At 38.8% G+C, this 26,710-nt stretch overlaps 3 protein-coding genes across 3 annotated transcripts; 2 read left to right on the forward strand and 1 right to left on the reverse strand.

Annotated features, from left to right (window-relative positions):
• The first annotated feature begins 2,424 nt into the window (after positions 1–2,424).
• LOC110048544 (putative G protein-coupled receptor No18) lies at positions 2,425–3,572 on the forward strand. Its single transcript, XM_020754306.2, has one exon. The coding sequence runs from the start codon at positions 2,425–2,427 to the stop codon at positions 3,550–3,552; it is 1,128 nt and encodes a 375-aa protein (XP_020609965.2). The 3' UTR covers positions 3,553–3,572.
• Positions 3,573–5,613: 2,041 nt separating this feature from the next.
• Positions 5,614–18,078, forward strand: LOC110048542 (zinc phosphodiesterase ELAC protein 2-like). Its single transcript, XM_020754304.2, has 14 exons — positions 5,614–5,893; positions 6,628–6,947; positions 8,555–8,811; positions 9,019–9,245; positions 10,233–10,377; positions 11,524–12,044; positions 13,440–13,578; positions 14,057–14,092; positions 14,726–14,835; positions 15,344–15,422; positions 16,019–16,139; positions 16,473–16,551; positions 16,896–17,040; positions 17,826–18,078. The coding sequence occupies exons 1-14, from the start codon at positions 5,724–5,726 to the stop codon at positions 17,919–17,921; spliced, it is 2,445 nt and encodes an 814-aa protein (XP_020609963.1). The 5' UTR covers positions 5,614–5,723; the 3' UTR covers positions 17,922–18,078.
• On the reverse strand, positions 17,959–24,837 carry LOC110048541 (uncharacterized). Its single transcript, XM_020754303.2, has 5 exons — positions 24,716–24,837; positions 21,563–23,938; positions 20,874–21,081; positions 20,105–20,438; positions 17,959–19,426 (listed from the first exon to the last, which is right to left on the reverse strand). Exons 2-5 carry the CDS (start codon positions 23,908–23,910, stop codon positions 19,086–19,088), a joined length of 3,231 nt encoding a protein of 1,076 aa, XP_020609962.2. The 5' UTR covers positions 23,911–23,938; positions 24,716–24,837; the 3' UTR covers positions 17,959–19,085.
• Positions 24,838–26,710: the final 1,873 nt, after the last annotated feature.

Here is a 26,710-nt window from a genome sequence, read left to right on the forward strand (position 1 = left end):
GAAATTGAATTATTTCATGGAGATAATTACTGGGTCTAAACATTAACAAGTAAATTATCGCTGCATGTACAGAATTCGCATATTGACGCGTACCAGGTTAAGGACGTACTTTAGATCTGAAATATTTCAGGTTAAAATTTACATCTGGGAAAATATTCTGACATAACTCTAAGATCATCGTCTCTTGAAAATACAAACGATAATTATAGTAATAAACATCGAAATCTATGGGCAAAATTTTTAAGTTTTCTTTGTTAAATGGAAAATAACTGATGGCTGTTACTCATAAGCGCATTCGTGTCTCCACGGCAACGAATTTTGAGAGAGCTGTTCCCTGTCCCTCTCAGCCGGCGGGGCCTTGGCACGAGGAAAAGGTGGATCTGGAGACACAAGGTTTGATTGGCTAAATACTTCGACTAAGAATTTCACTACTCAACGCTGGTTTCATCGCTGAAAATTTTCACAGGTTAATCTCCAACTGAGGCCCCGTACACCCTACGCCGGAGAAATTTGAAAACCTAGTTTTATTTCTACGGTTAGGACTACCGTCGCGTCCACACTAATCCGTCACGAAAACGGAACTTTTTGAAAACGCTCTTCAAACAGGAGGAATTTGAAAACGCCGGCTTTTCGTTTTAGTGTAGACGGAAAACATTTTGAAAACGAAGCTTTCGAAAACGATGGCGTCACGGTAATCAATGTGATGATTGTTGAGTTTTGACATTTCTCCGGCGCAGTGTGGACGCAAAACATTTGATATGTTTTCATAGGGAAAACGCCGTTTTAAAATTTCTTCAGGGTAGTGTGGGCGGAGAGCTTTTCGAAAACTCTCTTCAAGCCGCAGGAATTTGAAAACGCCGGCTTTTCGTTTCGTGTGGACGAAAAACATTTTGAAAATGGAGTTTTTAGAATTGAAAACGATGGCGTCACGATAATCACGTGATTTCCTTGACCGAGTTTTACTCAAACACAAATCCAAAATGACCGGTCATTGTTGCGCTTTTAAATGGTGGACAGAAAACATTTGATGCGTTTTCAGAGTGAAACCCCCGTTCGTAAATTCCCTAAGAAAAACTAGTAGATTCACGAAAGGAACCGAGTGTGTTCAGCAGTTTTTCTTGACCACAAAAGTACATTATTTGCTTAAAAAAACAAAAGAGCACCATCATCTATTTGGTTTAGAATACAGCATAAAAAAGGGAAAATATTTACATCTGAGTAGGGGACATTAGTGCATTCAAAGAAATCATACACGCTCAGCTCTAGTGGCGGATATACAGCAGCTTTGTTCAAAAGGGTTATAATTACTAGATTGTCGTGTTGGCTTATTAATTCAATAAGCTGCCTTTCCATAACGCCCCCTTGCGAAACCCACGTCGTGTGCCACGAAAGTTTTTCACAGGGTGTGAACTTTAATTAAAGATAATTTCCACCTAGGCCATCTTTCAAATCCAAGAGGTGAGTGTTACCGTATATCCTTAGTTTACAATGCGAGCAACCTTTGCCGTTCTTTCAGCATCGGCAAGAAACACGCACGCTTTTTAGTCTAATGGTATATCAGCCAGGTGGTTTTTATCTTTCCAAAGAAACTAATGAGCCAGCCGGTGGCCGGGGGGGGGGGGGGGGGGGTGAACTCCCATGTGAAAAGGTCGGGGATGCCTGTTGTCTCGCTTAGGGGTGTAAATCAAGGATTCTGGTCTCACTAAGGGTGTTCAAGACGAAACGCCATTATTTTTAGCCGAATCTTTTAGGGTGCACTTCAATGTGGACATAATAATAAAAAACGTTTTTTTTCCCTTTTCTAGGCTCAGATTTCACCACTCTTTCCAGTCCAGTCTACTAGCGAGGGCTCCCCAGTTTCCTGAACAGCGGCTGGTGATCAAGCCTATTCCGTTTTAAGTGGTATCTTTTAGGGATCAAATAAAGCCCTAGCCACGCTCAAATTGGTTTCCTTTAAGGGGTTAATTCAATTTTTCCCACGAGCATCCCCGACCTTTTCCTATAGGAGTCCCCCCGGAGCCAGTGGTTCATACTGAAGAGCCGTCAATTTCTCCCGTGGCAAATACATTTGGATTTATTGTGGTACATGTATAAACCTTAATTGTTTCCTCACTGACTATATAGTCTCTCGATCAAATGCAAAACTAAATAGTCTTCCTAAAGTGTATTTTCATTCAAATTGCCCATTTGATCGAAAGGAAACAAAGTAAGACTTTCAAAGCATTTAAAAGTTCGCGTACCTTGTTTGTGAATTCAGTCACAGTGAGATCTCTACTCGTCCTCTTTTGCTGGACGACATTTTCACAACTTTTTTTTCTCGTTTCCTAGTGAATTGAAGTAGAGAAGTTGAACACAAGCTTTTACGGTCGAGCGAAAACACTAATTTATTATATACTTTTGATTTCCGGATTTTAAAATTCCGTAATGTCGCTAAGTCTGCTAGCCACAGTTTCAGAGATAACGATCCTCTGTTTCATTTGTTTAGCGGTTCTGATCGGTAACTTGAGCTTATACATCATCGTTTACAAGAACAAAGATCTTCAAACAATCACCAACTTGTACATTCTAAACCTGGTCGCGGCAGACATCATGGTGTCAGTTCTAAGCATTCCGTTCACTGTAGTGACGGTCATTACAGGACGCTGGCTGTTCGGTGACACAGTTTGTGTGGCGCTTGGCCTTTTCACGACTTTATCCTTCATTGCATCTGTGATGTCTCTTGGTATGATCGCCATCAACCGATATTTTTACATCGTCAAGTGGAACACTTACAAAAAGACTTTCTCGAAGAAGAAAAGTTTGCTCTACGCTGCTGCAGTGTGGGTAGTGTCGGTATCTTTGGCTTCTCCCCCGCTTTTCGGCTGGGCAGAATACCGCTTCATTCCTGGAAAATCCTACTGTTTCGTTTACTGGCCTTCAAATGCGTACTTTATGTACTTCATGATCACAGTCTGCTTTTTCGGGCCTCTTTCCGTGATGGCTTTTTCGTATTACAACATTTTGACGTTTACAAAGACTTTGAAAAGGCGAATTGCGGTTTCAAGGAATAACCTCACACCACCGCCTCAACAAAAACAGCCTGATCCTGCTGACAGAACCTGTCTCCATGAGATTACAGCAGTAAAGGAAACTCAAACCAGACACAATCCAGAGAGTGAGCTACACTTAAACATGGCGGAGAGACCACATATCAACGGACAAAGCCATTGCAAACTGGATTTGAAATCGAAATCCGACGTGTTTCAGCTAACACCGGAAGAAACTAAGATGACAAACACAATTCTTCTCGTAGTGGCGCTGTTTGTCATTTGTTGGGCTCCATTTGCTATAACCATGTTTTTTGATGTGTATTATCCCAGGCCCTTACCTCGCGCCGTCGATATCGTATCATTGCTTCTTAGCTATCTGAACAGTATGTGCAATCCTATTCTGTATGGATTGCGTAATTCAGCTTTCAAACAAGGATTTCTAGATCTGTACTCGAGATTTCTACCCGAACGGTACCGACCTACTCATGTAACACTTCTAGAAGTGAACGCAAATGCGTCTTAGTGACGTGGGAGCTGCAAATGTCGCGATGATTAATCCATCATGGGTCTTAGAATTCTAAAAAAATTAAAAATTAAATGAAACTTAATTGGAATGTAACATTTTGCTCTTAAGTTTCTGGTTAGTAAACGGTTTGAACCCAGGAGTATCAGTAGTTCGTATAGTGTGATCGTCCGGGTGAGAGTAGCTCTGAAAAGAACTGTTGTTGGTGACTGACGTTTCGACAACCTAAGCGGAAGTCATCTTCAGGTTCAAGTGAATAGTGTTTGTCAGTCGATGATGTTTAAGTCTGGTCCGTTGAACATGATTGGTCAGTTTAGCCATGATGGTATTGGCTGTAAAGTTTGTCACTTAAGAGATGTCAACAACTACCGGCCCCTACAAACGACTTATCCATGACGGAAACGAAACCGACAAACGGACTTCCAACAGACCGACTTAATTTGACTAACAATAGACGGACCAAAGAGCGACCAATTTGACTAACAATAGACGGATCAAAACCCACCAATGACTGATGACAAACTTGGAAGATGACTTCCGCTCAGGTTGTCGAAACGTCAGTCATCAACAACAGTTCTTTTCAGAACTACCCTCACCCGAACTAAGTTTCTGGTTATTAGGTAATTGAAAATTTTTTGAACATCAATAAAAAATAAATAAACAATGGAGGACTTCAGTTCTTTATCGATCTTTACGAAAGGAATTTACAAATGGCGAAGAAATGTGAGAAATTGGAAACGTTTCTCGGAAAACCCTGACACCTTTGATATAGTTCTCTCCACCAACGGCCAGAAAATCCTCAATGATTTTACAAGAAAAGTCTTATGTCAATAAAAGGCCAATTTGTCCATAATATCCGGCCAGTTTAACACAGTCTTTATGTATAATGTAATTAAACAATGCCAAAATTTCTCATTTATCGAGGTGTTAACGACGTGAAAACTAGACTGTACAATCAAACAACTTGAGTTGTATTTTTTTCTGGCCAATACCAGTGAGTCTGACTGTTGTTTCTCACGGAATGACCTGACTCTTACAAAAATCACAAACGTAAACACTCAAAAACACACAACGGCCCACACATGGCATGCTTGCGCACGTACTGATAACAAATACCGCAGACTAGTTTGTGCGGCGTAGCACTGACATTAGTTTCAAAATAATGTTTGTACACTTAAAATACTTTGAATTGGAAATTTCCAAGTCTTCCAAGTGGATGCATGAGCGAAACAGAAAATTAAAGAGATGCATCATTTGCCCAGTCAAGAGTACAATCAAACCTAAGCCAAGCAATGCATAGTTACGCCACGCAGCACTGATGTTAGAAGCTGAAAAGAAGAAAATTAACTCCAAAGTGATTTGGAGTGCTAAATATCAAACCAAGTATTTCCTTGGAAACATTAGCCCCAGAAAGGATTGAAATGGGGGACCAGATGAGGACAAAGTCCTGGAGGGGGGGACCCCTATACAAAAACTGATGGGGGTGTTAGAGGGAAATCCCTAAAAGGTACCAAGGTCCTGTTTTGTGGGCGTGGCTTGATATTTGTTCACCCCTAAGAGGTACCAATTCTAAAACAACACATTAAACAATCGAACATGAGCAAAAATGGTGGCCAATGACGAAGATATAAAGAAACATTGCGAAGTACAAACCGGTCAGTGGTTTATAATGATCTATAACGGCTAAAAATTTGTTTTCAAAACATGCCGTCGTGACGTAGCTTCTTTAAAGACCAAGGTATAAATGAGCAGTATAAATATGGGAGTAATGGGATTGTCTTATAAAACAGAAAAGTACCTGAGTCAGTAAACGGAAAAAATCTTGAGAAGTGTGCACGTGGTAGTGGTCCACCTCAGGCCCCGCTCAACTTCTGTATGTTTAGTTGATAAATTCCTGTCTTTATGGTTCACATATCAATCTTCTCATGCATAACGTGAGTTTGTTCAACCTCCAAAGGACATTAAAGTTAGTCTAATGTGGATGAAAATAATCCGCCTTCCTCCGCCATGTTAAAACCGAGGAGAAACTGGAAACTATGTCAGCAGTCGTTTGAGGCTAGGGTATCTCATCTATGTATGATTCAATTTGGCTTCCACAAATTATTAAATCCAACATGGCAGCCACATTCACGAAGTAAAATCTTTACACGTTCTTTCCCTCTACACCGCGAATGAGAGTACTATCTAGACTGAACAGGATTCAACGTCAAAGGAGATGTAAACTTATGGCTGTCTCACTGAGTACTAGTGCTAAAGCATCCGCTAAAGTTTTTCTTCAAATACTTGGAACAGAAACTCGGGACACAACTCCATCGTTGTTTCTTTTTGCTGATTCCCAGAGGTGTGTCGATTTAAACATGGCTTGACTTACATTTAATATGTTTGATCTCTGTTTATTCTTAAGCTGTCCTGATTGCTCTGGCAATCTACACTTGTAGGTCGAGGTGCCTCTAAGAGGTATTCCATCCCCCCCCCCCCCCCCCTTGTTCCATGTATCTATGTAGGGCAGCGTCTGGCTTTTAGCATCAGTTATGTGCCTAGCTGCCTGGCCTATGAATGCAAGCAAGGCTGGAGGTGACCTTGTTTTGATACAGACCTCACTGCTTTTGTTGTGTAAATCAAGTTTTTCTTATGTTAACTACTTGGCATTTAAATGAGAAAAGCAGAGAGGTTTGTATCAAAGCAAGATCACCTCCAGCCTTGCTTGCATTCCTAGGCCAGGTAATTAAGCACATAACTATAACATGACCTATTGTTTTCAAAGGATCCGACAAAATTTTGAACATCTCGAATGCAAACTTCAAACTGTGCCAACAACGAAAAACCTAGGCTGTCAGAATCTGCCTTAACTTTTTGAACTACAGAATTGATCAGCAATATCATGACTTACCAGACTGCGTAATATTGATGCACTGGTGTCATTAGAAGAAAAATGATGAGATTTTGATTTTTAGTGGGAAATTAAAAAAATTCTTACTTACATGTATATTGTTATTTGGAATGACTCACCAGTGGTTGTTACTGAATGCTACTGATTGTCACTAAAATATAATGTTTTTAATTTTTCATCACCAGATATCTTTTCAACTGTGGAGAGGGGACTCAAAGACTATTTAACCAACACAAACTTAGACTCACAAGAGTAAATAACATTTTCTTCACAAGAATATGTTGGGAATACATTGGAGGATTGCCAGGACTGGCAATGACACTGAGGGACAATGGAAAATCAGATGTTGGCCTGCTTGGAGCCAGCAACTTACCTCAATTTATCCATGCCACAAGGTTCTTTCTTTTCCATGAAAGGTTGAAGTTTGATTGCACTGGATTCACAGGAAGAGAAGGAGAGAAATATGAGGATGAGAATTTGACAATATGGCCAGCTCTTTTAAATGGTTAGTGCTGTTTTATCTGCTTGTTCTTCACATTACTATGTAGTTTCTCATGAAGTAAGACTGGAGTCTAAAGGTGTCAGAAAAGGAGGGGAAGGTCGAGGCAGGGAGGGATGTAAAAGAAGAGAAGTATGGAATAATAATAGTTAATAATAATGATAGTGATAATGATAATGATAATGATAATGATAATGATGATGATAATGATAATGATAATAATAATAATATTTAAAGATGATTTCCAGTCCGTATTACACACTCTCAAGAGTTTGTTTGTGTTTTTTGTTTTGTTTCGTGTAAGATGTCACAAAATGTAAACATTTTGCAACTACCTACATGAAATGAATTCAAAGTTTCGAAACAACTGCCATTACGGATGCGAAGCAGTCAAAGCTTTAAGCTTCGTTCTTTCTCATATCACTTGATGAAACAGCTTCACAGCAGTAAAAATCAGTGAAGCTGTTGGAAACAAGAATTTGAAAGGCCTCAAAGATAAGGTATGTGGTTCGTAACAAATAACATTGATTTGCATTCCATCAAGTGAGATTTAAAATGTTTATAAACATTAGGGTACTGAGACTGCACAGTACAGACTGGAAATCATCTTTAACTAAGGAACCCAACTTGACAAGGCAGTTTTCATTATGGAACAAGTGGGAGAAGAGAAGAGTTTTTTAGGCTACTGTTTTATAGTTTTGGATCTTTTAGTTCAGATTAAGGAAAAATATTATTTTAATTATCTATTTTCCTTATCTGCTTCCACTGGAAAAAGAATTCTGAGTTCTCCTGAAAGAAGAACTCACTCAGAAATGTCCATCTCACTTCCTTGTCAAGCTCATCCTCAGAGGAAACAAATCCGGCAAAAATTAATTGCAACTTTTTGCCCTCACATTGACCATAACAGTGTTTGGATATCTGATCTTAATTAAAACAAATTGTTGTGATTCTATTTCTCTGTTCTCCCCTTAGTTTTAGTTTATATCTAGAAGGTATATCAAACACTCAAGAGAGTGTTTGACTGCATTCCCAAACACCTCAAAGTTTGTCAAAAATACTCCACTGCATGCAATAATGTCAACTCTCTTCTTGGTGTTTGATATACTATTTCAAAAACTATCAATGGGTCTCCCAAAAATTTTTTTGAATTTCACAAGTCTCACAGTCTTGTTTTTTAGAGGTTATGTGCATCTCACAGTCTTGTTTTTTGTCACAAAGCTGCTTCAGAGTCTTGATTTTTTTTGCATGACTGAGAAAGTCTAAAAGTCCTCAGTCTTTTGTTTGTTTTAATAACTGATGCCTGGACATCTTAGAATCTGAATATCTCACACTCACATTTAAAGTGCTTTAAAATAAAGCACTTTGAAGTCCGGTACTCATAACGAAAAACGCTAGTCTCCCTTTCTCGCAAAGTCTTGCATTTACCATTTACCACTCCTAATACTGGGGTGGATCTGACAGGGGTTCAGGCCTCAGAATGCTGCAAATCCCATTTCTGAGGACCTCAATTTAAAACATTTTCCCCAGGATCCCTATAGAGGACTGCCTTTGGCAGTCCGTATCTCGCCGTCCCTTCTCTAAAATCCTGTGTCTGTCTATTATATTGTATCTAGAAAGCCATGCAGACGAGAGGGTGAAATCAACAGATGACTCCACCACCACCTCCTCAAGTGATGAGAGTGAACAGCCATCAATCAAGAAATGGAAGCAAGACTCTAAGTCATCTTCATCTATTTGCTACATCTGTCAACTTTCTTCTCTACCAGGGAGGTTTTTCCCCCAGAAAGCTAAAGAGCTAGGTGTCCCTAAAGGACCTTTGTTTGCTGATTTACAATTAGGGAAAGCTGTTACATTAGAAGATGGACGGCAGGTCAGTTTGAAGGTTCTCAACAATTTTTGCAATGTTTCATAGTTGAATTAAAGTTCTGACTGTTAATGAAAGTTTCAGTAACACTCTTTGACCAACACTCTTACTAGCCTCTACAAAACCTGATTCAACATTCTCAAACAGTGGTCACACTTGATTTTTTGTCACTACAATTTTACTCTTTTCTGAGTTGATGAACTTGTTTTTCAGATAACACCTGAGCAGGTAACAGGACCTTGTCAGCCTGGTCCAGTTTTCATAATCATCGATTGTCCAACACTGGCATTCATTCCATCGCTTGTGTCTAATAAGCGGCTACGCCAGCACTGGGAAGGCCAGTACTGGGAGGAGGGGCCAAATAGAACACCTGTGGTTATGGTGCATCTGACCCCCATGAGAGTGTTTCAGAGTAAAGAGTATGACGAGTGGAGGAAAAGGTGATAGATCAATAATTTTGACTAGTATTGCAATTATCTAGTACAAGAGTCCCTAAAGATTGGCTAACACACTCTGCAAATGATCCGCAAAGATCAGCTAACAGAACTGCACATGTAGTGCAGTGAAGTACAAGAGGTCTGCAAATCCCTTAAGGGCTGCCTCACAGGTCACGTACAATCAAAGGAGAAACCGCTGACTGCATTGGCTCAAGTCTCACTTTGCCTGAATTATATTTAGCCACATTGAAATATTTATTTTCTTAATCAATTACATGTAGTGCCATTAATGTATAGCATCATTACGTTCGTCAGATTTTACTGGTTATCTAACCCATAAGTTACTGAGGAACCTTTAGTGACTTGAAAACTCTCTGAAATCAAACAGTTTTGAGTATAAGTGATCAAGAATTAAGTAAAAATTTGCTTTGTTGTGAAATCAGTTACTTGTTATTTGTAAAAAGGAAACTGTAGTTCCCTTCTTAGTAAATTATTTCCCCATAAATTAGTTTTTGATATGTCATTTGGTAAGCCACCCTAGATTAGCATTCATGTAATAATATGACTGTATAAAAATGTGTTAATGGTTAGATAGATAGATAGATAGATAGATAGATAACCTTTATTTTAAAACGATGAGTATGGTTATGGTTACTGATAACAACAGCCTAAACTGTCAAGTATAAATTCAAATTAAATTTTGCAGTTGTGTTTCAATTTTTGATGAGATTGTGCAATTTATGTTAGACAGTGATATTTGAAAGTCTCTCAAAATTGCATGAGCCTTTATAGGCAAGTGTAATTCGAAAGATACAGTTACACTCTAATTCATATGATTACTCATTCATTTTATGACTAAGAAAATTACAAACACGGATGAGTTAATTTGCACTGCAATGGAAATTGAAAAAAAGCTGCAATAAATTGGTCTGCTCATGGCCAATCACAATGGAGTGATTTTCTCAATCATGTTATAACTTCTGTTACTAGGTTTGGAAAAAATGTGTCTCATGTGTTAATAAACAAAGATGTGTGTGCCACACCTGTGGTGTTTCACTCACAAGCAGCTGTTCAGTGTAAACTGCATTCCATTGAACCAGAGATTTTCCCCTTGCTGGAAGCAACTGATATTCCTGTAAGTATCTTTTAGGGTACGATAACTGGTTTCAGGGGTCAGGGATAATCAAGAAGGTAAAGTCTGCATGTGAGCCAAGTGGCCCATCAGGCCAGAGCTCATCCCGGTTTCTGTAGCATGAAGTGACTAGGAGTATTTCTACTCCCCCCTGGATGGGATGCTAGTCCATCGCAGGGTTACCAGCATTAAGTTCGCTGGTACCCATTTATACACCTGGGTGGAGAGAGGCACTGTGAGAGAAAAGCGTCTTACCCAAGAACATAATGCAATGTCCCCGGCCAGGGCTCAAACCCGGGCCACTCGATCCGGAGACTAGCGCACTAACCACGAGGCCACCGCACCTCCCTATAATCAAGAAGAGTAACTGTATATACCTGTTAACTTCTTCTGAAGGCATATTGAACATTTTCCAGTCCCAATCCTGGGGTATGTTTCATCAAACATGACACTGTTGCCAGACTTTTCCTTGAAAATCAAAGAATTGGGGGAATTGGGCCATCATTTAAAGAGACCTTTCTTTTCTGCCATTGGTTTGAGTTTGCATATTTTTTGTAAGTGTGTAAGTTAAGGTTGCAAATAAATCTTTAAGCCAGGCACAAAATTTTGGTCTGGAGGGATGAGATTGAAGTTTTCAGCCCGCAGGTGTGAGACTCGTACCTAAGGCATGAGAGTTGACAGGTACAGAACTCTACTTCAGACCTTATCATGGCATAAGTGTACTTTGAATATTTTCTATTAGGGGGAGAGTTAACTTCCATTTGTAGGCTGAAGCAGGGGTCAATATGTATTGAGTGTACCACCAAATTTTATTCCTAAAACTAAAATTTTAAGGAAATGTTTAGAGTTGATAACTACATTAACTGGCTCTTAATGATGCACAGTACTTGTGAGACAAAATTTTTGTGCTCAGTTGGCCTAACATACCATGGTTGGCCATCAATTGTGATGTAAAAAAAGTCTTTGTCTGTCGCATGGATGAGTCAGATATGGGTATTGTCGACATACTGACATCACTGGTCAGCCAGCAAACCTATAGATGAACTTGAAAAAATCATCAAGGTCATTCTGACTTTCTGTAATCAGCATTTTAAATATCATGTCTTGTTTTTCAAGATAAATTAATAAATAAATAATATTTCATTTCAGGAAGTTGCCAAAGATGAATTACCAAAGAACTGCTTTCCTGGAGAAAACTTACTCAAGTTTCATCTGCGACCAGTCAAACAGCAAGGATTTGATAGGTCTGAAACTCTGCAGAAGGTAGATTTTGACTCACTTGTTGAAGAAACTCAAACCATGTTGGCCACTAAATTAAAGAAATCAGTTGCAACAGACCTTGTGGAAAAAGGTCATGATAGAAGAGAATTTGCATCATCAGCCGCCTCAGTCAGATCACTGTCGACTAGCAGCGCTGCTGGATCAACTGACTTAATCAGAAGCCCAAAAAGAAATTTATTCAGTAAATTTCAAAATCCAGTCAAAGAAATCTTAGATGCAGTTGGAGTACCTATCCTAACTTTTGAAGAAACTGGTTATTCTCTGAAAGAAATAATTCGAGTGAAAAGTCGTCAAGTCACAAATAAGGACTATGAGGTTGTTTTTCTTGGAACCGGAGCATCAATTCCATCAAAGTACAGGAATGTTAGCTCAACTTTAATTAACATGAGGTAAGTAGACAAGCGGGGGTCCATCTTCAAGGGACAGACAAATTTATAATTACCATCAAACCTCCCCACAACAACCACCTTGGGGACAAAGGAAAGTGACCTTTGTAGAGAGGTACCCATTATGGAGAGAAGGGGCATAATATGACACCTGTTCCTTTATGGGGGTACAACATTGTTATTTTTAAAAAGTGTTTATTGCAGCCCATAAATGCATAACCCAATCAAAATAATTATAGCAGAGCTCCTGCGTGCGAGCGGAGCCCCATACCTTAGAAAATTTGGTAACCCAACTATTTAAAAAGTTTGGGTTGTTGCGTGATTTTGCCTACATTTGTCCATCTGTTTGCCAATACCTTGAAAAATAAGAGAGTAGCACCATTACGATAGCTATATCTTTAATTTTGGGTTTCCATGTTATGGTTAATTGACAGCTGTTGAAAACAAGCTATTTGCTGACCTGTATCACATGAGCATATTGTGGGCTCAGGTTTAGAGCTCATAGAGGTTGTGTGTTTTTTTTAAGTAGACCGCTGACCAGGGACTGGACTTTTTTTTTTTGTTGGATCGCGGGTTCACCCAGGTTATTACATTGAAGAGAAAGAGAGAGTACGTGCAAAGGCAAAATTTCGGTGCAGATTTACCCCTGGCTTGTTTTTGACTTTTCTTCCGACGTATTCCTTGCATAATCATCTCCAGACAGCAGTTTGTGAAAATTTAAGTGGAAAAAATAGTGAAACCACACGCTGAACAATTACATGCTCACAATTGATCATTTTTGAGTTTCCGATCCAAGAAAAACAAATCCTCTTTTTTCTTTGTGGTTAGTTATTGCAATCAGGAGCTCTGCTTTTGGGCTTGGCTAAATCTACATATTATCAATACACATGTAGGGCAGAAACCAAATAGAATCAGAGACCGACAATAAATGTGAGGATCAAGTTTCATGATCTTTAACGATATAAAATGGGGTTTTGAATACACCATGCGTCAGTCATTGATTAACTGCCAAACATTTTTCACTACAAAATAATGTCAAATATGAATGCAAAAGGCAGTATTTCTCATCTTAAGCCCTTCCACCTACTCCAGTTCCCTGATTCTGAGCAAAAGACAGATTGCAAGCAGATGTCACAAACAGCAGAAGAGTGCAGTCTGCCATCTAAAGGGCTGATGCTATTTAAGCTTTTACTGAAAGAAACTGCGAGGTCAGAAAGTTACAGCAAACACATTGTACACTCAGGAAGCAGAACTTCATGCTGAATGGAAAGACAAATTTAAATATCATGTAAATTCATGCATTTGTGCACTTGTTTGGGGTTTTAGCCTGACAATTTAATTAGTAAATGAAGGATAACTTAGATGATTAGATGATTGCTTGTTTGGTTTTATGTGCAGTGAGGAAGGTTCAATACTCTTAGACTGTGGTGAAGGAACATATGGTCAGCTCTTTCGGCATTATGGCAGATATGTGGACCGTGTGCTGTTACGTCTTAAATGTGTGTTTATATCACACATACATGCAGATCATCATTTGGTATGGATTAATGTGATGTAAATGTAATTTTCCCAAACTTCAGTTGGCTACCTTGAGGTCATATGAAATACCTGCTGATTCTTGAATACTGATGAAGAAAGTATTCCACTTTCCCAAGCTGAATGGGCTGATACAACTTGCACATTCTGCCACCTTTATGAGTGTTGTTAGAATAGTTTATCAAGTTTCACTGGGTTTACCATAATTTATTTATGAAATTCACTTTGATTGAACAAAACATCAAATTAATCGTTAATTATTACATCAGCAAGACGTAGCAGTGATAAAGTAGGATGGTCAACACTGCGAAAGATTGAGATGGACCACAAACAACAGACTTGAAAAATTTAGGCCAAGTTTTCATAATGTACTATTCCTGACATAATTATTAGGAGCTCCTTTAGGTTTTCACTTGTGAGGATCTAATGTGGCAATAATAAGAACTTTTTTCATTGATATATTGCTTCCTCTGTTGTAGGGTCTCATTCGTATTCTGCTGAAAAGAGTCACCATGGTAAGTGTTGTCAGTCATGAATATACATTGTAAATGTTCAGTATAAACTTCACTTTTAAATTCATCATAATTGACTGGGAGCAGGCCAATTTCTCGTTAATTTTTAATTTGCACTGCAGTGCAAACAGATTAATGGACGCACATTCATAACTTCCTCAGTCATAGAATGGTTTCTATTAATGTCGTAAAACCAAAACCAAAGAGAATTTTCAAATGTCAGTCATAATGTAAATCCTTCATTGCACTGGACTTTCATATGATTACCTATAGATACTTATTAATTCTTGTTAATAATATCGTAGCTTCCTGGTACATCCAGACATTGAATCTCTAAATGAGTCTAAATGTTTCTATAGCTAAGTATTTTCTGATAAATTTGTGACAAATTTTCTGGTTTTGCTGATCAGATGTTTTAGTTATTAATAAATTTTTCTTTTAATTCCGTAAAATTGAAGTTGTTAAAAGTGAGGTATAAAATTGCTGTCAAAGTTTTCCAGTTTCTGTATAAGCATGCTGTTTAAAGGCTTGAGTCATTTGCCCCTCGGAGGACCATAGGATGACTCTTTGTTTGGTAAGGGTGACCCTACCAGGATTGCATTTAGAGCAGCAAATTATTTTAACATTCAATTTTAGGAGAATGCCGAGAGTGAGATTCCTGGTGACCCTCTGTTAATCATTGGTCCTGACAAGATAGGGAAATGGCTGCAGGAGTACGACAGCTGGTGTGAGGACATAGATTACCGGTGAGTTTCACGGGAATTTTAAGTCTTGAAAGTCTGACATAACCTTGTGCCTCATGTGGTCACTGGTAAGGACAATGAGGGACTCACTGATGTTACCAGTTGGAGCTGACCAGGTATAGAAAAATATGTCAGTATCTTGACCTTGCATAATTTACTGATTGCCTCTAAACTAATTAATAGCCATTATATTACTGGAAATAGGGATTGGGGGAGGCTACGAGGGCCTTAACTTTGCTCTTCTCATGCCTTTTACTCCTGGTGCACACGCTTATAATTTTTTAGTGGTTCCTACAATGTACTCTTGGTGCTACATGCAAAATATCATGCAATATGCGAACTTTTCCCTATTCCTTCCGGTTACCACGACAGTACTAGTGGGAATCTTATTTCACACCCTCTCTTCTTCCCAAGTTCTTGTTGCCTCTTATCCTTCCTCCACAAATTTGTCTCAGATGATTTTAATTCAGGTAATAATATGTTTTCTTGGCAATCAAATGATTGTTGACAGGTTTGTGGACAGTAAGGAGTTAAACGTGCACAGAGATGAAGATTACTTCAATGTAAATAACCACCTAGATGCAAAAGAGGTACATGTTCAAGCAATATTTTGTAAGTTTCATTTCAATATGTGAAATTTACCCTTAGGCAAATATTACCAACTACATGTACATGGCTCGCTCGCATCATAAATATTTTTCTTGCAACATTGTGTGCTTTGCAATTATTATAAACCTTAGGGAAGTAAATTAGGGCATAAGTGAGGGTAGTTAACAAACTACTTAATACTCAACATAGATTTGCCAGATTTCGCTCTGCTCATAAAATAATTATACATATAGTTTATCTTTATGAAAATTTGTATTACAATGCATTTACAAGTGAATGTTGTCAGTTGAGGGAAAGGGTGACCAAACATTGTTGCTAAGGAGAAGCATCTCCGACCCTCTATAGTCCCTCAGAGGTCCTCTATGGGGCTCTGACATTAAGAGTGTCGACACTGATTACTAGATTACTGATTATTTTGTTGATGTGGGTGCTGCTGATGCTAATCACGACAGCAGTGATGACGACAACAGCATTTAGACTGATGGTGTTATTGAGATGATCAGGGTAAACTGTCTTACAGATTAATAACTGTTATTGCAAGTAAATTGTTTTTGAAACAGTACTTTGTCAATGTTAGGTTTTAACAGTTCCTGTAGATCACTGCCCTGAGGCCTATGGCTTGGTACTGAAACACCAGCGAGGCTGGAAGATTGTATACTCTGGTGATACACGCCCATGCGCAGCACTGATTGAGGCTGGTAAGGCACTATACTGGAAAACAGTCAAAGCTGCTGGTAACAAGGTTATGATTTTTTGTGTTAAACTGAACCATCAATTTTGTCAGGTTTCTTTGGTGGTTTTGAATAGCTAACATTTTCACTGGCCGATACATTAATCTGGTTCAACCAATAATGAAAACCAGTTAGCAACAGCTAGCATTAGATTCTAAGTCAGGATGATAACAAAAGCTGCAAGATTTCTTAAGTCACAGAGATTATTGGGATGTAGAGGTGGTGAAAATACTGGTGTTTGACTAGGACTGAGTTATAGTCAGTATGCACTTACGTAAATCTTTTCAATTTTTATTTCAGGAAAAGATGCTGACCTTCTTATTCATGAAGCCACTCTTGAGGATGAATTGAAAGCTGAAGCTGTTGCAAAAAAGCACAGGTTTGAACTTAAATAATTCACAAAGCAAGAGAAAAGTCAGTACTACTGAAAATATTAAAGGTGGCACGCATCCTTATATAGATTTAGAAATATTAAGATATTAATGAACAAATTGAATAAAAAAAATGTAATTATCAAATAAGGTATTCAATACTGAAATAAACAAATTGTAAAAAAATGTCACAACCCAGTATGGAATTTCCCTCAGGAAATTTTTGTTTAGTTTAGCAAAAACCCTTCACTCTGGACCTAACTCTAATTAGGAAGGGTATCCTTTTCTTCAATTAGTTTTGATTCTCTCAACTTGTCATAAATTTTTGTTTTTATTTTCTTATTTATTTCAGTACAACTACAGAGGCAATTGAGAGTGGTGTGAAAATGGATGCAAAGTTTATTATGTTAAATCATTTCAGTCAACGCTATCCCAAAATTCCTGTGTTCAGTGAGCAGTTTACTAAGTACACAGGGATTGCCTTTGATCACATGAAGGTAAAACTCAACAGGGTGCAGGGAAAATCAGTTTTTGGTATTATCTATGATAATGATGCACTTGCCTGTATGTTCTTGTCACTAATCTCCCCTTTCCTAGGAAACTTCTTATTACATTATAGACATGTAGAATGATTAATTGATTTTGAAAATTATTACTGGCAACAATCTTACCTCTTACATTGCTGCTGTGATTTGAATGTCCTTTTAAGCATCTAACCTTCCTTCCTTCCATCCTTCCTTCATTTCTTCCTTCACTTGCCCATTGGGTAAGCAAGGGACAGGAGCCACCAGTCTGGCTGCTGGGCTATTGGACACAACTGCATTTGCACACTGTATTAGAGGCTAGTTTTGAAGATCTAGAGCTGGCTCATAGCTCTTGATGCTCAAATAACTCTAGTCTCTGAAGGAGCACACCCCCATCCCACTCTGCCCCTCACCACTTTTGCAGCTGGTTACTCCCAAGCATTCCTGTCAGGCAAGCCCAATAATTCTGTCTGCAGTACCATTAATGCTCCTGAATGGAGAGAGGCACTATAATGATGGAGAGTATATTATGCAATATGTCTCGCCCAAAAGCACAACACAATAACCATAGCCTCCATCTCACTCCATAAACACGTAAAATCAACTTGGCCAAATCCTGACAACTCTTCTTATGCTTGGTCCATAACCATATTTGCTCCATTATGGTGAGGCACTAATTGCTCAGTATATGTTTGCCTTGTATAATTTCCTCTTTTAGAATTTCTTTATGGTTTGACTATTTTTTGTTCATCTTCCAGATTCATTCAAGTAATTTTTCAAAGGTTCCTCAACTTCTGGGGCCGCTGAAGACTGTCTTTGCAGAGGAGCTTGAAGAAATGAGCAAACCCAAGTGACACTGCTTTATGAATCAACACATCTTGAGTACTGACATTTGACAAACATGACATCTCATTTTTTATTGCTACTAATTATTGTTTATAAATTATTATTTATATTACTACTCCAATGAAAAATAAAGTTGTGTTGCACTGCTTCTTATCACAATCAAAATATTTTTATTTAACCTACAAAATGACATATCAACATGACAAGCAAACTATAGCTTTGTTTTTTATCCTTACAATATACATCACAAAATTAATGGTTTCAATCGTCTCACAAAACAAGCCCAAGTTGGTTTAATTACTGGCAAGTGACTTTTTACATTTTGAATAAAAACTAACATACAAAAAAATTACAATGAAAATAAAAATCTATGGTAATTGTCTATACATCTGTACATCATCCTGGTGCAATACTACTCTGACTTGCAGAAGAGTTTTGCAGAGACCAGCTCACAGGACAAAACATAAAAAGAAACAAAGTTGCTAAAAATAGTAATCTGAACTGCATGTAAGTGTTGAGACTAACTCAACATGGTTGGAAAAAAAGTTTACCATGTTTAAAAAAGTTGCTGATGCCTTTTTTTAAATAAAATATGTTTTCAAAAATACATCTATCTATCTGTTAAGAATACCTTTACTTAAGTACATGCATTCGTGTCGGCTTTCTTGTGAGTAAGATGACATTCTATGATACAAAGTATGGTAGAGCAGACAACAATAACCTGATTGCCTCTGTAACTTGGACACAAATTGCTACCAGAGGAAAAAATAAATAAACATTTACACTGATAAATGAACACATTTATTAGAAATGAGCTTTCACTGCTTGATGCATGTTCAAAGTTTCAGAAAGAGAAGTTCTCTTTAACTTCTGCCTGTTCACTTCAGGTTTCCCATGTGCAGCTCTACTGTGACAGTTACTAGTCAGGTGAGCATAAATAATCTATCTGAATTGGCTGATGACTATGTCCTTTTACATTTTACCAAACAGTGTTATTTCAAGAAATGACACTGACTTGGTCACGTGCAAATTCGATTTAAGGAAAGTCATTACAAGAACAAGAATCTACTTGTCTTTTCTGCATAATACAGGGACCTCAATACACTACCCAACACTGTAAGCATTATAATTACAATAAACAGTTTTCATCATGTAGGGCTGTATCAACCCATCTAAACAGCTAGACAGTATTGCCTTGCCACGTAACCAAGCCCAACTTTGCATAGTGCAGATGATAGATTATTCAGACTGCATCGACCTGGATAAAGATCACGCCATGCTATGAGAACCTGGTATGTCTTCTCCTGCAAGCCATCCTGTCTCATGCTACAGTCATGCTCTATTTCCTGGATTTTGCTGTCACCAACACCCAACACTCGACCGAGCTGTTTCCATTTCCCATTTCCAATATTTTGTGCAAGTTCCTGAAACTTTTCTTCCCAGTTGACTGGCTCATGAAGTCGACGTTTGCGAGCATTCTTCTTAACACAGGGGCACATTCTGGGTTCCATTTCTGTTGGAATAACAACATGTTGCAATCAGTTCAACAAGGTGGCTCTTGCCAGAAATATGCACGAGGGATGAAGAAATTTTAACTGAAAACCTTCCTGCACAGGAATAGGAGGTGCAGACGCCTAATAGTTACCGCGGTAATGTACTGCACTACACATCAAGTGGTTCAGGTTCAAGCCCTAACCACGCTCATTGTATTGTGTTGTTGGGCAAGAAACAATGCCTTTCTCCACACAGGTCTATTATAAACGGGTGCAGCAAATTTAATGCTGGCGTTAACAAATATGTGATATTGATGGACTAGCATCCCATCCAATGAGAGTATAAATACATGTACTCCTTCAGTGTAGGAATACTTGGCTTGATGCAGACCTTTACAGGAAGTTTAGCAACTTTAAGAAATATGTCTCTCTCCTGCACTTAATATTATCTCTGGTTTGGAGACATCTGAGATTTGAGCACTGGTGACATACAGTGTAGCTCTACAAAGAGCCATTCAGTAATCTGATGGGCCTTTGCTCACTTATGCATGACCTTTTACGTGCAAATAAACCCAAACCATGGAAGCACACGTCATGTCATGCAGAGAAAGAATTGATGTATCTTGGTTCTCGCTCTTAAAGATCTAAGAGCTTTTTTACTTGGGCTAGTTGTTGCCACACCTGTTACAAATTCTCACCTGATTTATCCTCATCCATCCTTGTTGATCCACTTCTGCTCAGCATTTGCTGTCTTGTCATGTTCCCTGGGGTACCAGTTTTGTACAGAGCAGTGATAAACTGATGTGGCATTCCTCCACGGCGTTTGTAGTCTGCAATAACTGCTGCTATGGGATTGTCATTGCAGTTGAAGTTGCCAATCTCTCTCGGAGTATATCCAAGATTTTCCGCCACTTCATGCCACACCTCATCACCCATGTCTTTCTCAGCCTTGATGCTCAACAGAGCTGTGAGTTCTTTGGTAAGCTGCACTTCCCAGTCCATAGATGCATCAACAGCATCACCATCACGAGGCTGTGGTGAAGGATTACAGGGCAAGTTAGTTACCTTGACGACAAACATTAAATGTTATCTGGAACATTGAAGTGGCCCTAAGAGGGGTCATGAGGTGTGGAATATTTTCAGTTCCTCCAATTTTTTTACCAGTATTTTTCTTTTTGTCAATCATTAATTAGCACCAGGCATGGAAATTAACATTCGCTTTAATTTTTGCGCATGTATTAATTATTGTACATTTTGTGGTGCATTTCTTAAGTGGCCTGCCCAGATTGTGGGTATTACTTATCAAAATGAAGTTTCCATTTCCGTCTACATTTTAAAATGCTCCAGGTAACTTTTTTTATGTCAGCAGATATTTCCCAATATCCTGAAGAACCTAGAATTTAATCTTAAGCAAATTTAAGAAGTACATGTATGTAATGCACTTTAAAATATTTTTACGGGACAAACCTTATTTAAAAGAAATGACAGAATTGGCTGGCTTCCTCCATATTGAGAAGGTTGCTCCACAAAAACACTTCCAAAGTTCCCACAAGGAGCTTCATCCAAAAACTGACATCCAAACTGAATCACAAATGGGCGACCTGCGAAATTCTCTACAGCGGCAAGTTCCTTCACCCCAATTGAAGTGTCAGCTTTGAAATGATTTGACTCCAACCTGAAAATAGAGGAAAAGATTGAAAAAACATGGGGAATCGTTAAAAGTGAGAATCTTTAAAAGCTGGAAACTTTAAAAGTGGGAACCTTTGGTGACTCGTTGGCAATAAGTAATGATTCACGCAACCTCATGTAACAATGCATCAAAATTACAAGACTTCAATGTAGTAGCTCAGTGAGCAACTTTCTCTGTGTAACAGGATACCATGGTTAAAGTCTTACTAATAATGATAATAAAATATTGTTATTGAAAACATCTTTAACATATGTCCATAATATTTGTTTGATTTTAAAAATAATTTCCAAGGCTACAAAAGGTTAAAAATTAAAAGACATTGAATGTTTTCAACACTAGGTCATCATCAGGGTAAGTGATGACCCTGATGATGACCTTGTGTCGAAAACATTGAGCATTTTTTACTTTTTAATTTTTTTTAGCCTTGTAAATAGAAATTATCTTTAGCATAATTAGACAGTTTTACCTGATCTGCAACTTTCCTGTTCGTAGCATCTTTGGTGCAATGCATTTACCAACAAGAATAGGAAAGTTGCCGATGCCTTCCAGAGGCTTGCCAAATCTGTAGCACACTATGCAGATGCCAAATCTTGAGCCACACTCGCTCACCTCTGACATCAACGCTTGGAAAGAGACATTAAACTGAAACACTGGAATGATGCTGGAAGCACCAAGCTTTGCTTCCCACAGAATAGAATCAATGATGTTCCACAACACTCTGAAGAAAGAAAAATGTTCCACGGAAAAGTACACAGAGCACAGGTTGTCGTTGTCATTATCAATGTGCATAAACTTAGGCTGGAACTGCTGCCACTCCAGATCTTCATCTTCCATAGTCGAACTACACCAGAATGTGAGTTGCCTGTCTCCATACCTCTCCTGGATTTCTTTACCATCTGGTAATGGAAGACGCACTGTCACAAAGTCAGTAGAATGAGGATTGAAGGTGCAACCGTGAGGTCCCAACTGGACAACTGGCGTAGCAAGACCAAATGCTTCAGGGTCTGAATGATCAACATCATAAGGCTCATCTGCATAGAGAACCTTGACAGACGCTTCAATATCATGAAGCAGTGAAGTCTCTGGAAAAAGAACTTCCACTCCTGGAACTTCAGGGATGTAAAGACATCCACCCACCCCAGCTCTTATGGTCTTACGAGCTTCAGGGTATCCTTTGGTCACAACAATAGCAAAGAGACTGAAATGGTAGGCTCTAATTTCCACATGGGAAGTGAAGATGTTGTAGTCTTCTGGGTTCAGTCTTTCCCATCTTGTCCTCTGCCCCATGCCTGTGTTACTGCACAAACAAGTAACACAGTCATTTCTTCCAACTTTAACATCATAGGGTAAACTTATGATGGCTGGATCATCTGTGTAAAACTTTGCCCCATGTGGTGCCATCTCTATCACCTCACTTGCCAGCACTTGCCGATTACTTAGTTTAGGATAGAATGACACGTTCTCAATGACTTCGAGAGTAAACTCTGACTGCACATGACCAGAAAGGTTTTCCTCTGGAATGATGACACAGATGTCTCCGAGAGTTATGTGTCTGCGTCGATCAGTGACTGACTCCAAGTCAGAGTCGTTTCCATAGCAATCGTTGTCAGAGATGTCACTCAAACATGAGCTGTCACTGTCACTGGACAGATTCTTCTGCCTTGGAACTACACACATGTTGTTGTTCATAGCATCATCTATCAATGACTGATAACTCAAAAATGAATCTCTCCTTTCCAGAGGAAAGTGCTCTCTAATTCCAACACTCTCTGTGAACGATGAACAAGTTCCATACTCACTGGTAGTCATGCGCCTACCTCGTCTTCCTCTAAGGTTCTCTAAATCAAGGCTAAAATCCAATCTTCTTCTTGGAAAAAGAAAAGGTTCTGGTTGATGCTGGTTCTTCATTTGACGAAGACATTCAATGTGTAGTTTTCTAAGCCTTTGCCTCTGAAGAATCTTATTTGTCTGTTCTTGTATAAGGTGCAGTCCACTTTGGTGTGATTCTTCTAAACCCGAAACTACATGCTTATGTTGTGCCAAATATTCCCCTGGTGAAGTTTCTACAGGCAAAGACTCTGCATTCAGGAAGATTTTAGATGGTGTCAACGGTGAACAAGGAGACCTCTGTTCACGTGAATTTTGAGGATCAGTTTGAGATGACAAGCCTTGGTCATGATCACACTTTTCTCCGTCAAGAAGTTTTGAACGCAACTGAACTTTGTACAAACTTTTTCTCGTAGGAGATAACAGCATGATATTTGTGTTAGAGCCCTCATTATCAACTGCTTTAGAGGCTGGTAATCTAAAGTACTTGCGAATTTCATCTAGTCCTTGAAGGTAGACATCTCTGGGAATATTTTCAATAAGATTGTGAATGAGGTACAAGTGGCGAAGATGGGGTAAGAGAAAGACCCAGAGGGGTACAATCTCCACCAAGTTCCCTGAAAAATTAAGCCATTCAAGTTTACAAAGTTTGGAAATACAAAACGGAACTTCTTGGAAACTGTTATGCACTAGATCAAGTTTCTTCAAGTTTGGCAAAGCCCCAAGTTCTTTTGGAAAATCTTTGAGGTCATTGTGGCCAACGTAAAGCTCCTCCAAATAAGCCAAGTGGCAAATACAAGCTGGCAGTGACTGAAGGCCATTACAGCTCAGATCTAAAACTTTCAAGTTATGCACAAGAGGCTTGCAAAATACTTCTCGAGGTACGCTTGTGATGTTCAGACCACGGAGATCTAAGAAGCTCTGGCATGATTTGATAGCTCTTTGCAAGATCTTTTCCTTTTCCTTGAGCCCAGAAGGACTTTGCATTTTCCCTACATGGCGGGAAAGATTTCAGCTGCAAAAAAAAAATAGTGACAGTAGATAGACCCTTCAGTTGGAGCAACCGATGCAATAACGTTGCCAATCAAAGTTTTGACTACCTGATTTTTGACTTTTCTGTATCAAACAGAAAAATATCGAAGTGTAAAAATTAATACCAAATTAAAACTACGGAATGGATTTTGGATACAGAAACAAATACTAAGTAATGACCGATTTACGCGATGGCCATGTGTGCTTAAAATTAAATTGAATCATATCAGTTTGATCGATCAAGCGTGTGATATTTGCCGCGTTACACAAAAGACTAGACAAACTTGTACAATTTTTAAGTTCTCTTCGATCGATAACGATCGAACTGAACGCAAAACAGAGGGTTAAAACATTGATAGGTTGAAATATCATGATAAAAGAAGCAGTAGCATTTGCGATACTGTAGAGATTTCAAGGGAACTTCAAGCTCGAGTGACTTGTTTATTTGTTTTAGCGAAAGATAAGCTTTACTAATTGAGGAGTTACAAACTTTCAACTCCACTACAAGTGAAACAGTTATACTTATACTTCGGTACAAGGAACTACTGCTTAAGTGTTATCCGCTATTTGCAAAATAACAAAAACAAATTGAGTAAAATGGGAGTGATAATTAGCTAAATGGGCTTTGGTTTATAAAAGAGTGCTGTTAATCTACGCTTCGTGCTTCGAGCTTCATATTAAAATTTTGACTTGAATTTCCCAATACTGTCGATTTTCTATCGCTCAGTGGTTTCTCCTCTACATTAAAAACAATTCATACCTGGATTTTTCATGTTCAAAGTAAAAGTAAATGGATATCGCGTTACAAACAACATCCACACTTCGGGCCCCACGATCCACACTTCTCGTCTCGCAGCCTTTTGACTTTTTGGCGTGCCAAGCCTGGGCACGCGCAAAACCGAACAATGGGTCAATGTTGTTATGGAAACGGACTATTGTTTGTAGTGAGGTGCGTCCACGTGTTTTACTTCCATTGAATTGAGAAATGGCTCCTGTTTCCAGTAAATTCTAAAATTGCTTACAAGTAAATTGACAATGAAAATAAAAGATGTACAACTCGATTGTCGGCCAACTCTCGTTTTTGAGAACACCATTTGGTGCGCGATAGCGAGAGTCCGCAAAAGCGGGTTGTGATAAAAATGACTCAATTTTTGGTTTTAATGATGAGATGTATACTGCTATACTCTTTCAAGATCGCCAGTTTCTCTATATTGACACAATAATATTAGTTTGGGACCACATAACATGGAGGGCGCTTTCCATTCGACCAAAACATTTCGGTATGAATTTCCGGAAACAGACTTTTCCGGTGGCTGTACCAGAGTGGAAAGCGCCCTCACACTTTTGTTCGCTTCAAATTTTTCAAAGATTTCGAGGTTTAAATAGTAGATATAGAAGCATGCAGAGCGTTGATACGTCGCCACAGTGACTTTTTATAGACCACAACAGCAAGTACCTTAAAAAAACGTCGCAAAACACAGGGTTTAATGAGTCGTACAATGGCTCTGCACGAGATATAAGTCTTTGTACATTTGTTAGCCAACCTATACAAAACAAACAAGTACACACGAGGCTTTATTTTTGTTGGAATTTAAAGCTTTCTTGACGAATTTAAGTTAGTATTTATCGACCGACAAGTGGCAAGTAAAATATTAATCCATTTTCGAATACACGTCGCCGTCATCTTTGTCTGGGATGATCGTGGTGATCACGGCCAAAAGAACTAGCGCTGAACAGAAAATTGCGAATCTGCATAATTTCCGAAAAAAGAGGACAACCTCTTGTAGTATACCCAAATTTTCGAAAACTTTTTCCTGGAAATTTCCGTTCCATTTGATTTTCATCCCGGAGTTTCCTGAATTTTCGGTTGAATGGTTCGCTTTTCGGAAATTCGACAATTTCCAGATTTTCTGGAACTTTTTCTAGGAAATTTCCTTACCGTTTGATCCCGGGCGCTTTCCATTCGACCAAAATTTCCGAAATTTTCGAAACGGAGGCAAATGGTACGGAAATTTCCAGGGAAAAGTTCCAGAAAATCCAGAAATTGTTGAAGTTCCGAAAAGCGAACCATTCAACCGAAAATTCTGGAAATTTCGGGATGAAAATCAAATGGAACGGAAATTTCCAGGAAAATATGTTCGAAAATTTGGCTATACCTCACGAGGTTGTCCTCTTTTTCGGAAATTCTGCAAATTCGCGATTTTCTATTCAGCGCTAGTTCTTTTGGCCGCGATCACAGCGAGTTGGACATCTCACGCAAGGATGACGGAGACGCGTATTCGAAAATGGAAATACTTTAGAATCATTCCACTTAGGGACCGTTCATTTTTTATGAGGGAGGGAGGGCTGGTGGGATTTGGGAAGCACCATTTAAAAATCGCATGACCCCCCCTCAGCTTACCAATTTTTTCACATGGCCCCCCCTTATAGCGGTCATTTTTTGGGATGACCCCTCCCCCCAAAAAAAATTGAACAAACAATATTTAGATTTCAACTTTTTTAATATTTCTCTATTATCCCCCTACTTCACGTTATTGTGCTCACTATGAAGACAATATTTACAATCTCTATACGACAGAGAGCTGTTGTTTAAAAAACAAATCAAAAGAAAGAGAAGTCAATTTCGGATCTCCTAGTTATGGCTCGCCCTGAGCGTGTGGCATTTGGCCTCTCATTGGCATCTTCCTCATCCGAATTGATGAATGCAAGAATGACGTCACTTGAGTCATCTCCTCCCCCAGAGTCAATGGCATCA

The sequence above is a fragment of the Orbicella faveolata genome, unplaced genomic scaffold (assembly GCF_042242905.1).
Source record: "Orbicella faveolata isolate gen_17 unplaced genomic scaffold, um_ofav_v1 contig_2, whole genome shotgun sequence".
Lineage (NCBI taxonomy): Eukaryota > Metazoa > Cnidaria > Anthozoa > Scleractinia > Merulinidae > Orbicella > Orbicella faveolata.

Excerpts from the sequence above, each read along its gene's own strand:
- LOC110048544 (XM_020754306.2), top strand. The coding sequence starts at position 2,425 with ATGTCGCTAAGTCTGCTAGCCACAGTTTCAGAGATAACGATCCTCTGT.
- LOC110048542 (XM_020754304.2), top strand. The coding sequence starts at position 5,724 with ATGAGAGTACTATCTAGACTGAACAGGATTCAACGTCAAAGGAGATGT. Across the intron at positions 8,812-9,018 it reads CATTAGAAGATGGACGGCAG|ATAACACCTGAGCAGGTAAC; the intron begins GTCAGTTTGAAG and ends CTTGTTTTTCAG. Across the intron at positions 13,579-14,056 it reads TACATGCAGATCATCATTTG|GGTCTCATTCGTATTCTGCT; the intron begins GTATGGATTAAT and ends CCTCTGTTGTAG.
- LOC110048541 (XM_020754303.2), bottom strand. The coding sequence starts at position 23,910 with ATGCAAAGTCCTTCTGGGCTCAAGGAAAAGGAAAAGATCTTGCAAAGA. Across the intron at positions 21,082-21,562 it reads ACAGGAAAGTTGCAGATCAG|GTTGGAGTCAAATCATTTCA; the intron begins GTAAAACTGTCT and ends CTCTATTTTCAG. Across the intron at positions 19,427-20,104 it reads GATGGATGAGGATAAATCAG|AAATGGAACCCAGAATGTGC; the intron begins GTGAGAATTTGT and ends TTATTCCAACAG.